The sequence below is a fragment of the Acomys russatus genome, chromosome 4 (genome assembly GCF_903995435.1).
Source record: "Acomys russatus chromosome 4, mAcoRus1.1, whole genome shotgun sequence".
NCBI lineage: Eukaryota > Metazoa > Chordata > Mammalia > Rodentia > Muridae > Acomys > Acomys russatus.
The window spans coordinates 27,930,157-27,944,260 of record NC_067140.1 but is presented as its reverse complement, the minus strand read 5'-3'; the positions used below and the strand labels follow the sequence as shown (position 1 = coordinate 27,944,260).

The 14,104-nt window shown below is 52.8% G+C and overlaps 2 protein-coding genes across 6 annotated transcripts; both read left to right on the top strand.

The window, feature by feature from the left end:
* Positions 1–5,299: 5,299 nt before the first annotated feature.
* On the top strand, positions 5,300–6,133 carry Lkaaear1 (LKAAEAR motif containing 1). Its single transcript, XM_051144860.1, has 2 exons — positions 5,300–5,671; positions 5,802–6,133. The coding sequence occupies exons 1-2, from the start codon at positions 5,300–5,302 to the stop codon at positions 5,976–5,978; spliced, it is 549 nt and encodes a 182-aa protein (XP_051000817.1). The 3' UTR covers positions 5,979–6,133.
* Positions 6,134–8,900: 2,767 nt separating this feature from the next.
* Rgs19 (regulator of G protein signaling 19) lies at positions 8,901–13,765 on the top strand. 5 transcript variants are annotated; one of them, XM_051144049.1, is made up of 6 exons: positions 8,901–8,993; positions 11,418–11,523; positions 11,664–11,788; positions 13,095–13,169; positions 13,258–13,492; positions 13,572–13,765. In XM_051144049.1, exons 2-6 carry the CDS (start codon positions 11,494–11,496, stop codon positions 13,758–13,760), a joined length of 654 nt encoding a protein of 217 aa, XP_051000006.1. In that variant the 5' UTR covers positions 8,901–8,993; positions 11,418–11,493; the 3' UTR covers positions 13,761–13,765. The 5 variants fall into 5 exon arrangements, with proteins under 5 accessions (XP_051000006.1, XP_051000008.1, XP_051000005.1 ...); XM_051144048.1 differs by lacking the exon at positions 8,901–8,993 and adding an exon at positions 9,022–9,660; XM_051144047.1 differs by lacking the exon at positions 8,901–8,993 and adding an exon at positions 9,023–9,482.
* Positions 13,766–14,104: the final 339 nt, after the last annotated feature.

Here is a 14,104-nt window from a genome sequence, read left to right as displayed (position 1 = left end):
GAAGGTTCCCTGGAAGGCGTTACTCTTTTCAAGAACTTTGCTTCACAGTGTTTTCTAAGCCCACGAATGTAGGCTCAATTTTCTTAGCAATTATATTTTATTAAGAACTTATTAAACGAGCCTACCTCCCTAACAATCCGACTAACCCAAACTATCGGAAAAGTGTACTAAAGAACTCTACAATGAAACCTTAAGGATGTCAGTCCCTGGCGTAGTCAGCAGGGTTTCAGCAGACCAGCAATTCCACCAACGTTGCTGCTGGAACCGGGAGCAGCAGCTGGAACCTCGAGCAGCAGCTGGAACCTCAAGCCTCAGCTGGAGTCCAAAGCCTTGCAACTTTCCCTGGAGCGGTTCTCTGTAGGAGCCTCTTGAAGTGCAGGGATGAACAACCAAAAACTAAGTCCCAACCAAAAGCCCCCTCTCCTGTTTTGGGGCTCATATATGTATCCTCTCAGTCTGTTCAAGGGTGTTTTTCACCAGGCTCCCCCACGAAGTAATTTGACCTCTATGTGGAAAAACATCTCGCTTTCTCACAACTAAGTAGTAAACATCCTGCCCTCTTCTCTGTCCCACACTTGGGATCAAAACAGAAACAGGTTTGTCTCCCCTTCACTTGAAGGCAAAGGAAAAGCTATAGTCCCTTCTTAGACAACAGAATTTTCTTTTGCTCTCTGTGTGACCCCATCCCACCCCACCCCACCCCTCCATGGAAACTGGAAACCCCTTCAGTCCCATGTGTCTACCTAGCATAGGCCCTGGGAGGCTGAGACAAAGGTCCAGGACTCTGTCTTCAGGGTAGACCCACAGGAGCAGTGGTGTCCCCGATTGAGTGCTATGTATCCAGGAAGTCTGCTTGGAGGAGGTGGTCTGCTGGTGAGCCTCCCCGTTTTTTCCTGAGACCAGGATATTCCTCTTCAACAGCCCCCGGGTTGGTGCCAGAGTCCAGCCTTCACCCCCAAAGACCTCTGCAGGAAAGAAAGGACCAGGACACGCTTCCTAGGGGCATTGGGATGGAAAGGCTTGGGGGCTGGAAAGGGGAGCGTCACCATTCCACTCAGCTGTGGGGATAAGGAGGCAAACTGGAGACTGGGTGTTCCAGAGTCCTAAGTGGACCTTCAACCACGAAACCAGCGCAAGCCTCCAAGAACAGTGTGAACTGCTAACAGCTCCCTGAAGAAAGACTAGAAACTTACCTGAGGCCCAAATTTCAGCCACAACAGGCCCACCTGCAGGCAAGATGTGCCACCTATAAGTAGAAAGATGCTGCACCTGCAGGTGGTCAGGCACCACACTCCGGCTGCCCACCCATCCATGTTGGAATGAAGGGGGCGGGACGGCTTAAACACAGGCACTGGAAATATCACACTCATTAACAGAGTATACACTTACTACATTAACCTTATTTAGCCTAATTTATGTGAGATGATCATATGAACAAAGTGATCAATAAGAATAATTTATAGATTTAAGAATAGAATTACATGAGGCTTTTTCTTTCTGAGGTTGGGTGACTTCAACTTAATCATACATTCAGGTCCATCGATTTCCCCACAGATTCTGTGGGAATATTTTGTGTATGGGTGTTTTGTCTGTCTGCATATGTGGGGATTTATTTAGGGTGAAAGAGTGTTTCATTTTATAAATTTACACCAATAATTTATTATCCACTCATTTGTTGATGGACAACTAGCTTGATTCCAGTTCTTTAATAAAGTGAATAAAACAATAAACATGGACATGCAAATATCTCTGTGGTAGGGTATGGAGTTCTCTGCCCACTGGTGAAATAGCTAAGTCATACGGTAGTTCTAATTTTAATTTTTTGAGACATCTCCAAACTGATTTCCACAATGGCCGTATTAATCTGCCCATCCTTTCTCTTGACGTCTCCTCCAACGTTTGTTGTCAGATATGTTGATGGTAGCAATTCCTAACTAGAGTCAAGTGGTACCTCAAAGCAGCTTTAATTTGCATTTCAGTGACGACTAATGCTTTTAAATACTTTCTGAAATAGTTATTAAACATTTGTGTTTCTTTTTAAAATGTCTATTCAGGTAATTTGCCAGTTGGTTGGTGGATAGTTTTGTTTCTTTAACGTTTAATTTCTGCTTGGGTTTGGGTTGGTTGGTTTGGTTTGGTTTTGGTTCTTGGCTTTTGGTTTTTAAGACAGGGTTTCTCTGTGTAGACCTGGCTGTCCTGGACTCACTCTGTAAACTAGACTGGCCTTGGAGTCAGAGGTCTGCCTGCCTCTGCTGGGATTACAGGTGTAGGCCACCACTGTCTAGCTATGATTCCTTACAAATTCTGGGTATCACCCACGTGATCTTCTTCCCTTCTGCAGGCTGTTGGCTCTGCTGACTCTTTCCCCTTTTTTCTGTACAGAAACTTTTTACTTACATGTTGGCACTTCAAGTGAGCTCTCATGCTGTTGGCATTCTATCTAAAAGGTTCTTGCCTAGGGGCTTGAGGGATGGCTCAGAGGTTAAGCGCACTGACTGCTCTTCCAAAGGTCCTGAGTTCGGTTCCCAGCAACCACATGGTGGCTCACAACCATCTGTAATGTGACATGATTCTCTCTCTGGAGTACAGGTGTATGTGCAGACAGAACACTGTATACATAATCAATAAATAAATCTTTTTTTTTAAGTTCTTGCTTACTCCAATATCTTGAGGGGTATCCCCTATGTTTTCCATAAAAGTTTCAATTTTTAGATCAAGGTCTTTGACCCATTTTGAACTGCCTTTTTGTTCAAGGTGAAGAATTTTTTTTATTCTTCTAAAGATAGAAATCCAGTTTTTGCAGCATCCATGTGGAACAGTCTACTTTCTCCCCAATGTATGTTTTCCCCCCTTGGTCAAAAATTAAGCAGACACATTTTTCTCATTTTATTTAAGGTCCTCTGTTCTAGTCTATTGATCTGCCTGTCTAGTGCAAAACACCCATATACATAAAAAAATGATTAAAAACAAAACAAAGTGCATCAAAACAAAGCTTTTGTTTTTGTTTCAAATGTTAAATATGGTTCGTTTACAACTATTAAATATGGCTATAGTAAAATATGTTTAAAAAACAACAAAGATAAGTAAGCCAAGCATGGTGGTGCAGACCTGTGATCCCAGCACTAGGGAGGCAGAGGCAAGAGGATCTCTGTGAGTTCAAGGCCAGCTGGTCTACAAAGTGAGTCTAGGACAACTAAGGCTACACCGAGAAACCCTGTCTCCAAAAAAAAAAAAAAAAAAAAGCTAACTATTAGAGGACAAAGTGCAGGTAAGGATACTAGTTACAAAAAAGGATATAAAAGCTAATTGTTTTTCTAGTTTCATAGTTTGGGTTTTTTTTTAAGGTTTCATGGTGGATAAACACATAAAAATGTATTTGAAGCCGGGCATGGTGGCACACGCCTTTAATCGAAGCACTCACTCCCAGAGGCAGAGGCAGTCAGGTCTCCATGAATTCAAGACCAGCCTGGTCTACAAAGCCAGTCCAACACAAATCAAGGCTACAACCCTATCCCAAAGAGTAAAACCCAATGTGATGGTACAGTCTCTATGCCAAACAGCTGTTCGAACTGTATATATATACAAGTGTGAGGCCTTGTTAATTTTGGTGTGTATTTGTTTGTTTGTTTGTTTGTTTTTGGAGACAAGGTCTCACTGTGTTAGCCTTCACTGTCCTGGGCTTGCTTTGTAGACCAGGCTGGCCTCGAACTCACAGCCATCTGCTTGCCTCTGTCTCTGCCTGGGATTAAAGGCATGTGCCACCACATCCGACTCGTGTAATTTTTTTTTGCAAGGCTTTTTTATAATGAAGATTTATTTTAAAATTAAGCTAGTGGGGCAGTGGTGGCTAATCCCAGCACAGAGACAGGTGGATCACTGAATTCAAGGTCAGCCTGTTCTACAGAGGGAGTTCCAGGTCAGCCAAGGCTACACCAAGAAACCCTATCTCGAAAACCAAAAATAAATAAATAAACAAACTAGTATTTTGATTTTTTTTATATTCATTTATAGTTGGTTTTCCGAGTCAGAGTTTCTCTGTGTAGCCTTGGCTGTTCTGGAACTCGCTTTGTAGACCAGGTTGGCCTCGAACTCAGTGGTCCACCTGCCTCTGCCTCCCAAGCGCTGGAATTAAAGGCGTGTGCCACAACCCCTGGGCCAGTAGTTATTTTTAAAATCACTAAATTAATGAATGCACAGTAAATTAAAGAAGTCAGGGTTTAACGAACCTCAAGGTCTACCTTGGTAGACCTCTAGACCCCTGACATCCCAAACTTGCTCCGGAATTGGTGAAAAGGGCGTGCTGAATTCCAACAAGGGCTTAAGGTGGGCTTTAGTCACAGAGGTGTTTTTGTAGGAGCTCTGCCCAGACCCGTACAGAGAATCCAAAACTCAGGGCCGAAAGGGGTTGCGAGAGAGGGCCTGGGGGTTGTGACCCTAATCCCTGCACCCTAGAGCTTTCTTAGCTGCGCACCTCACTGCCGGGTTGGGGAGAGGGCGGTGCTCCAGGTTGCTAGGCAACATAGTCAACAAACCCAGAAATTGAAAAACTGAGGCATGCTTTCCCCACGGAAAAGGCAGAGCGTGTGAGGGTGTGAGGACCTGAGGTGGGTAGGCTTGGCTGCTGAGCTGGTAGGTGGGCAAGGTTGGGAGCACTCAAGTATCTCTACTTACCCACAGGAAGTCAGGAGCTGCGGCGGCGAGGTTGGGGATGGTTGCTAGGGCTGGTTCCCTTTCCCACTGCGAGCCATTCCTTTGTTCCCTCTTCCTTGAGTTCTGGCCCCCACATCTCTGCCCCCCACATCTCTGCCCCCCACATCTCTGCCCCTGAGGGGATAGGCCAGGAGGACAGAGGCGGAGCTTCCCTGTACACATATGTACACATAGATCCTAACACGCATATACGTGCAACACTGCACATTCACGTACACACTCAAGCAGATAGGTATGTGTAGACACAAACACAGACAGGGTAGAGTCCTCTGCCTAAGATAACCCTACCCCAACCGAAGACAGGGATCGGGGAACAGGACCAGACCACACTCTGATGCTCCAGAGTTAGGGGACCATCCTGATGCGGGCTGTGAAGCGCCAGTGGCATGTAGGACACTTAATGACCCTAAATTGGGTATATTCCGAAAGCTGGCGAGGAGCAGGAAGTCGTGGCCTACTGCGACATGCACTGAGTCAGCTACCAGTTAGGGGTGTGAGTCAGGCGGCTACAGGATATTCCAGATACTGAGCTGGAGCTGTAGTGTCCCCCTAAGTGGCGAGATGTCCCCTTTCTTCCACAGACCGGAACATGCCACCCCCGGGAGGGAAGGGTGTACGGGAGGCGGCCAAAAAGAGTGTCACAGGAGCTGGTGAGCGCAAGAAGGCTACCGAGCCTCCGAAGCCAGGGTGGGCCTTGACTCCGGAGAGGCTGGCGGCCATGACCCCCACTCAACGCCAACACCTCCTACTCTTTGGCGACCTGCTCGACGACTCAGGTAAGGCCGCCTCCATGTTCCCACGCGGCTCGGTGGAGGTATCCTACTGCATGCCCGACCTACGCGCCTGGACGCAGGCGTTCGAGGTACCAGAAGAGCGTCAGAAACGGCTACTGGGCGTCCTCAAGGCAGCGGAGGCCCGCGGCCGAGTCCGCGCCCTGCGATTGCGCTACACCCGAATGCGGGTAGGTGGAGGGCAGAGGACGGGGGGCGGGGGGGGGCGTCCTCCAAAGAGAGTCCACCCTGCGGGCGGGCGGGAGGAGGCAGGTCGCCTTTGTCGTGCTCACAGGGTTGCTCAGTAAACTCGATTCCCAGGCAGAGGAAATCGCTCTCCTGATCCAGAGGCAGGGCTCTGCGCGCGCCGCCATCCGGCTGGAACTGTTCCTGCCACCGGAACTGAAGCCCACGAAAATCTCCGATCCTCTGGGCCGACAGGAGGTGCGGGCAAGCCTAGAGACAGGTGGAAGGGTCCCGTGCCTCGCCGTACACTGACCCCAGCCCCTCTCTCCGCAGAGGAGGCGTGTTGAGACAATCCTGGAGGAGGCGGTAGATGGAAGCATCTTCCCGCGTTGACCGCGACCTTGGCCTACTAGGACCCGGGTTACAGCGGTTCCCCAGCCACTCACATAAAGTTCTCTTCAGAGGGCTCTCGGGTTTTTTGTTTTGTTTTGTTTTTTGTTTGTTTGTTTTAACTCACCGCGATCCATCTGCCTCTGCCTCCTTGAGTGCTGGGATTACAAGCGTGCGTCACACTCGGCTGCCGTCTTTTCACCCCTGGGCTCTCACCGGGAAAGGGCAAAGATGGATGCTACCTCTTCCACAACCACAGTCACAGACTTCTGGGCTCTCCAAAGTAAAGAGATAAAGGTGGGTGGACACTCCTATCTTTCAACTGCCTGCCCCCGCCTCAGGCAACAGGTGCCCTTCAGGGCCATAGAGAAGAGAGGTTACTAGTGTAGAAAGGGGTAGGGATGAGCCTGTCTAGACACCAGCGCCTCCAGAAATCAGGGCTCTCTCCAAAGTTGGGGCGCCACTCTAGGAAGGGGGATGACTGCAAAGCCAAAGCTGGCCTCTGGAGAATCCGGGCACTCCTCCCCAAGATTCCTGGATGGTGGGACAGAAAACTTACTCACAGCCTAGCTCTCATTAGAAACAGCCTCCTGTGCCCACTCGTCCACCAAACGCGGAACCCAAGAAGGGAGACAGCCATTTTTTTTTTTTTCCTGACCACTGGACTCTGAAAAGCCCCTGGTTTCCGGGCAGTTCTTCTTCTTCTCCCCAACATCGGCTCTTTACAGAGCCTGTGGTCTCTTGGCCCCTTGGCCCCCTGTCCTTGTCCACCTTCCCAGCCCCTACCCAGCAGGCTTTGCAGAGGCGGACGCTGCAGGGGGGAGGTAGACAGCTCCCTGCCCCTGCTTGGGGGCTCCCACTGGCTCTGCGTGAAACAGAGAACAGAAGAGAAGAAGGGAACACAGCTGGGGTCTGGATGGACCTTACTCACCGATGGCCAGTTCCCAGGTGTCTGTTTCCTCGGCTGCTCTTTTCGCCCAGCACATGACCCTCTTCAGGCTCTGGCCTGTGGCTACCCTGGGCCTGGATCCAAGCCTAGACTGCAGCACTTAAAACTCAGCAGCAGCAGCAGCTCCCAGGAGGAGGGAAGGGGCTTCCGCCAGTGGGAAAGATGGCAGAGGGATGGCATGGGTAAGGAAAAGGAGACAGTCTCTTCCTTCAGGAGTCAGGGTCTCTCACACAGCGATGCAGACTGCCAATGACAGTCGGTTACACCAGAGCGCGCGCCTTGCAGTCTAAACCCCAGACTTTTGTCTCTCTTGGCGATTGGCTAAGCGCCTAGAAAAACTTCATCTATTTAGTAAAGTCATACCATTGTCCCATCTCCTTTCTGACCCTGCATCTCTCCATGGGGGCTCCAAGGGATGCCTAAGGTCACTGCAGTGTCCCACACAGTGAGCGATCCATCCAAGTGCTCTTAGAGCAGAGGGCTGAGAACAGAGACCAGCGTCCTGAGAAGTCCAGCACGAGAGCTCCACACCGAATGTCAGACCAGCCTAAGAGTGACACTTGATCCAAAGAAAATCCTACCGGGATACAAAGCCTGTGACACACGCACAATCAGGTGGGCCCCGATCGGAGCTGGGGGGTTCCTGCTCAGGAGCAGAGTTCACGCCTCGGGCATCACTTGCTCGGCACTCCTGGTCTCCTTGCTGGGTTTAGAGGTATTTTCTATGCTTAGGGAAAAGGTGCTGGCTGAGAAGAGAGCAGATTGAATAGGCAAACGGGGCATCCCCTCAGCCATGCCCACACCAAACACTGCAGAATCAGCTTTGTTTAGTAGCCCCTACCAGGGATGCATCCGTTTCTACTGGCCCTCTCGGTTCTGACCTGTGTCCACCTATCAGGAGTATTAAACTAAAGCAACTGCCCCTGTTCAGATGGGCTTCTTAGCCTCTACATTGCTTTGGAAGCCATCGGATTGGCAGCCAAAAGGGTCTGTGGTCAACTCATAAAGCCCCCGCAGGACCCCTGAACGTCCATGGCAGCACCAGGCCCTCCTCTCCTCTCACCCCACCCCCTTTCTCGCCTGTCTCCCATTCCAGTGCACTGCAGCCAGCTCAGTCAGTCTGCCTCTGCCCCAGTGCCTGACTAGCTCATGTGCACCATCTGTTTTGCATCTCTAATTTACGTGTTGTATGTGAGCATATACAACTTGTGCAAGACCCCAACACCTGAGCTAGTCAGGCTGTGTTCCAGTGCTAAAGAAAGCAGGAACCATATGGCCCAACGGACCACACTCTACAGACTAAATCTAAAGCAGGGTCAGGGCCTCTGGACACTGGCTCAGAGCATGCTGGGATAATGAGCTAATTCAAATTTGCACCCAATCACAAAGGATCTGAAGAGTTAACCAAAGGACAAGGCCATTTGTGGTAAGGGCTATCTTGGAGCAGTTTAAGAGGTCATCAGGGACGCAACCAGGCCTCAGAGGTGACTTGGTGTAAGAACCTGCCTTCACAGTGCCTGCCACACTGCAGTTCCCTGGGAAAGTTCAACCACAGCGTGACAGACTCTTAACCCCACGTTACAGACCGGACTCAGAACCGGGGCTGTACCACAGGCCGGTCTTTCCAAAGGCCTCTTCTTACCCAGGCGAGCCAAGTAGCACACAGGGCTCAGCTCCCGTGCAGGACACCGCACTATCACGTAAAGGCTGGGGAAACCCAGCTAACCAGAATGGAGCGCCGGCTCAACCCACTGTCTCGGGGTCACCGAGCCACGTTAGCTGCCCCGGGACCGCACGCCAGCCGCGGGTGGGGCACTGGGGCGGGGGCGGGGCGCTGCGGGCGAGCAGGCGCTGGGGCCCGAGGAAGTCCCGGCCCCTCTCTTTGGGGAAGTACCGCGGAGGCGCCTGCGCACTGCGCCTGCGCCCCCTCCCAGGCGGCCAGCGGGACATCGGAGCGCGCGCGGGCGGCGTGACTCGGAGACGCGGCGGTGAGTGCGGCGCCGGACCACGGACGGGTCCCGGCGATGCAGATGTCCGCCGGCTCTGTTCCCGGACGTCAGCGGCCGGTCCACGTGGACCTGGGTCGCTGTGGGACCGGAACCCACCCCCTGCGCGTGGGGGAGGGCGAGCCGCAGCAAGGTTCCCCTTTTTCTTCAGCTCAGAGCTTTGAGAAGTGATTGCTCAAAGGAGGGAGCCGGAAGAACCCAGGTTTCCGTGTCCCCTGCCCGCTAGGCTGGTGGGGAGGGGCCAGACCAGACGCCCGGTCCGCCACCTTACCCACCCTGCCAGTTGGGTCCGCTAGCCACTCGGCCCCATCCCAGTGGGACTCCGTGAGCCCTCCGACCCTGCGAACGCCCAGGAGTACACCTTGCTGTCTGACTTAAATCCCTGCTGCTTTAGAGCACGCCCCTTCGGCAGCCAGGGTGGGGCCCAGGCCGAACCTGGCCCTCCCGCCCCCATCCGCCTTTAGGTCGCTGGTGAGTGGGGCGCCATGGCGAATTCCTAAAGAAAGGGGTGGGGGCGTCAGGGCCGGCGAGAGGGACCGCAAAGGAGATACCAGCAGCCCTCCAGGAACTGGGTGGGGGCCTACCCTCCCACAGGTGGGCTTGGGCAACAGGGTTCGCCATGGTGAGAGAGGCCTGACCTGCCATGGAGGTACTGACAGGACAGTGACGGTGTTGAATGGCGGTGGGAACGGGGCCCCATCGGCCTCCTTTCCAAAGTTTGACTTTTTTTTTTTTTCTGGAATTGTCCGATTTTCTTTTCCTTTTTTCTTTTCCTTTTTTTTGGGGGTGGGGGCGGTTCTGGGTGGCCTGGGCGTTCTTTTTCCTTCTGTGGAGCAACACAGGGTTTGGCAATCATTCCCTAGGGAGCGTCGGTCCCCAAAGAACAGATTTGCCGCATCTGGCCTCTTAAGCGTAGACCTGGGAGGTCAATGTCTGGGAGGCTTGGGGAGGGAAGGGCAACCCTAATTCACACCCTGGGCTGCCCTTCCACAGAAAGGGAGGCAGCAGTCAAGAGCGCCCTGGGCTACATGGGTGGTTCCAGCTGACCTTTGATGGGTGCTAGGAGCTAGGACTAGAGCCTGCAGCTGGGGCCTCTACACCCACTGGACCCCAGCATCCAGGGCCCATACCCCTAGGCTGTTCCCTGTCTGGTCAGCTGATTGAAGATGGAGCCTCTGAGGGATGGTCTGCAGGATGAGAAAGAGCATGTAGCTAGACCTCAGGCTACCACACCCCTTCCTTTCTCTAGAAGCTTGACCCCTAGGGAAGTACAGCCCAAGCTACCTCTGTGTCCGGGTCTGCTTGCTGGGAGACCTGGGATACCAACACCTCAGGTGGTGAGGCTGCTCCGCTTGCAGGGTTCAGACAGAAAGGGGGTTAAAGGCCTCTGCTGGGTGAAGTGCTACCCCAGACTGATAAGAAGAAGGTGGCTAGGGCAGAGGGCTTAAAGCCTGGATGCCCTCCACCTGGACAGAAGTGGGCACAGGCTGTGGAGAGTGGAGGCCTTCAGAACTGCCACCAAGATGCTGGTTGGATGGATGCTTTGCTTGTTTGTCCCGGGGACGCTGGAATTTGAAGTTGGCATTCAGTGGCCTGAGAGGTTCCTAGGACACCCCCCCCCCCCCAGGTATAGTCCAAACCCCGAGGATGATAAACACCAGGCTCAGTGGCGCATGCCTATAATCCCTACCCTCGGGGAGGCAGAAGCAGGCAGATCTCTGTGAGTTCAAGGCCAGCCTGGTCTACAGAGTGAGTTGAGGACAGCCAAGGCTACGCAGAGAAAACTCTTGTCTCAGAAAAACCAATATGTATATATCATATAAAACCCCACTGAAGAGCCCAAGGTAGCTTGTTCTCCCGCATTGCCACACCAGCGTCCATAGCTAGCTCTCCCGGTTTCTGCATCCTAGAGAGATGCCAGGGTGGAAGTGGGAGTGTCTGAGGCAGCTGAGGACCCAAATCAGTGCATATCTCATTTCTCACACTCTCATCAAGTCTTATTCTGAGTCCCACTAAGGTATTCAATGCTTCAGGGTTAGTACCCTACAGTCATCTGGGTAGCATCTCTGCCCACCTCCCTGGAGGGAGGGAGAAGTCAGAATAGCTGACACCCTCCATACCTCCTTGGGAGGGGCCAGGAGCCGGAAGTCGGAAGTCGAGAAAAGAGGAACCCAGGTTTCCGGCTTCTTGGGGACCGAACAGATAGGGGTGTCTTTAGAACCCTTTGTGGGAGGTCCAGCTGCAGTAGCCCTGTTGTTGACTCAGGAACCTCCACATGGTCTAGGCACTCAGCCTTGGGTTAGGAGGCTGAGGCAGAGCCCTCATCAAGCCTCTGAGGTGAGTGCAGAGCTTACGAGGTGGACCAGTGTCATAAGCCCTCAGTCAGAACTCCAACCCTCTTCTCAGATCCTCCAGGCTCCTAGGCTGCAGTGAGGGCCCAGAGCTGGCACCACAGAACCTGGGCAACCCCCTCCACCCACCCATGCCCACCCCACATGAGGCCGAGAAACAGGTAGGCACTCCCCACCTCTAAAACTGGGTTCCTGGACACCTGAGCACCAAGATATAACCTTGGGGTCATGGGCAGGTGGGCAGAGACAGCGGGTCCGATGAATTCTAGAGTGGAGGTTGAGGCAGCCCCCTCTTCCTCAGCACACAGAGCCAGAGGAGGCAGACAGGCCCCCTTCGATGTCCAGCCATGATGCCGCGGCCCCCTCAGGACCCCCCAGTCGCAACCCCTGCTGCTTATGCTGGTGCTGCTGCTGCAGCTGTTCCTGGTATGTGGACCTTGGGGTACAGCTCGTACTGGGAAGACCCCAGGGTATTTGGGCAGGGGTACACAGAAGCACTGAAGCATGAGGGGCTAGGGTCGGGTGGCATTTGGGGCCCAGACCCGGTCTTGTTCCTTAGGCCCTCCAGGTGCCCTTTGCACAGCATCGCCCTGTTGAGAGATTGCTGGGCCTTGTTGGCTGGTGGTAGTACCCAGAGCCTCTAGTGAGTTTTGTATGGCTCTTACATTTTATGTGTATGCGTGTTTACCTGAGTATGTCCATGTGCTACGAATACACCTAGTACCTGAAGAGGCTGGAAGAAGGTATTGGAGTGGAAATTATAAATAGTTGAGAGTCATTATGTAGGTCCTGTGAATCAAATCAAGGTCTTATGGAAGATCAGCAAGCGCGCTTAAACCCTGAGCGATTTCTCCAGCCTTGTTGTGTGTCTCTTATACCTAGTGTGCTAGGGGTGTATTATACTGCAAAGCAAGCAAGTGACGTGCATCTAGTGTCCGTGCACTCACCATACACCTGTTTATACCAGACCCCACACTGTGTGCAGTAGGGGACATATTTGAGAGGAGACTTAGATAAGAGAACAGCTGGCCCTAGGTGGAAAGGTATTTGGGGTCTGGGGATGTCTGATGGCAGGAGTCGGGAAGATGGTAGGAGTTTTCTACAAAGATTGCAGCATCCCGGCCCTACACAGACTTGAGAAACCCAAAGCGGGATCTGTTGAACAGCGAGCCACCCAGGCCTGTGTAATGTGAATAGGTAGGCCCAGTGGGAACTGAATTCTCTCCACAGCTGTGGGAATGAGATGTACATTGTGCCAGCTGAGCACAGACTTATAGGGGGAAGTTTCACTTGGAGGCAGGGGGTCAGGATCCAGGACCAGATACAGACACTTTGGAGAGGCTCTCACCCTACATCGGCCGGTGATTCGGATTGCCGATATTGGGCCTGCAGGGTAGATTTCTCAGTGGCCTCAGGAAATAGCTGGAACTCGGCTAAGGAGTATGGTTCCACCCAGCAGTGCAAAGACAGGGATGGGTACCAGGAACCTCAAGAGTCCAGCTGCTGACCAGGAAAGAGGTAACAAGAATAGCAACCTGCACAAGCCATTTCGGGAGCCGGGGAGAAGGGGGGACACCCGACCAGAGGGTGTGAGGAAGGCTCACTCTAGGAGCTTTCTTCCTCACGACAGATTTACTGGTACTAGGCAACCACACGCCGAAGCATACATACAGCCGCAGGGGTGGGTGGAGAGCCAGCTGTGTGAGGTAGCGCCACTTTCCTTTGCCGCTAGGAACCAGGACCGGCGGCGAGCTTGGCAGATTTCTCGAGAAAGCAAGTTGCAGCCCCTCCCCAGCTGTGAAGTCTGGTGAGTACAGCCACCACCGTGTAGGCATGCATGTGTGTGTGCATGTGTGCACGCCTCGGGTCTTAACGTGGCCCGGCCCTGCCTGCAGCACTCCGCCAAGCCCCGAGGAAGTACAGAGCTGGGCACAGTCCTTTGACAAGTTGATGCACAGCCCCACGGGCCGCAGTGTGTTCCGGGCATTCCTGCGCACAGAATACAGTGAGGAAAACATGCTCTTCTGGCTGGCTTGCGAGGAGCTGAAAGCGGAGGCCAACCAGCACGTGGTGGATGAAAAGGCGCGACTCATCTACGAGGACTACGTGTCCATCCTGTCCCCCAAGGAGGTGGGCCAGACCCAGAGATAAGTGGGGGTGGCCTGGGAAGGGCACCGCCCCCACCCTGACCTTGGTGCCTGCCACACAGGTGAGCCTGGACTCCCGTGTGCGGGAAGGCATCAATAGGAAGATGCAGGAGCCGTCACCACACACATTTGATGATGCGCAGCTGCAGATCTACACGCTCATGCACCGGGACTCCTACCCTCGGTTCCTCACCTCCCCCACCTATCGCTCTCTACTACTCCGGGGGGCCCCACAGTCATCTGAGGCCTAGGTCACTTGCGGTACAGATGTTCTACTCCCATGGGCAGACGAGGGGCTAACCCTGCCCCCACTTGGCTGGAAGTCGACGGTCCCAGTGGCAACTGCAATGCTCTGCTCTACCCTAGCCTGCTCCTACCGGGGGCTCTCCTGGATGTGGGCCTCAGGCCTCCTCAGTCACGTGCCCGGGAGATACTCTCATGGAGGAAAGCGTCTATAAAAACAGGTTTGTAGCAGGAGAACTGTTTATTCCTCAGAACCAGATGTAGGACCTCAGAGTCAAACTCAAATGAAGAGCCCATTTATATTTTATATATTAGTGAACTTTTAAAATTGGAAATATGTCCTTATTGTATG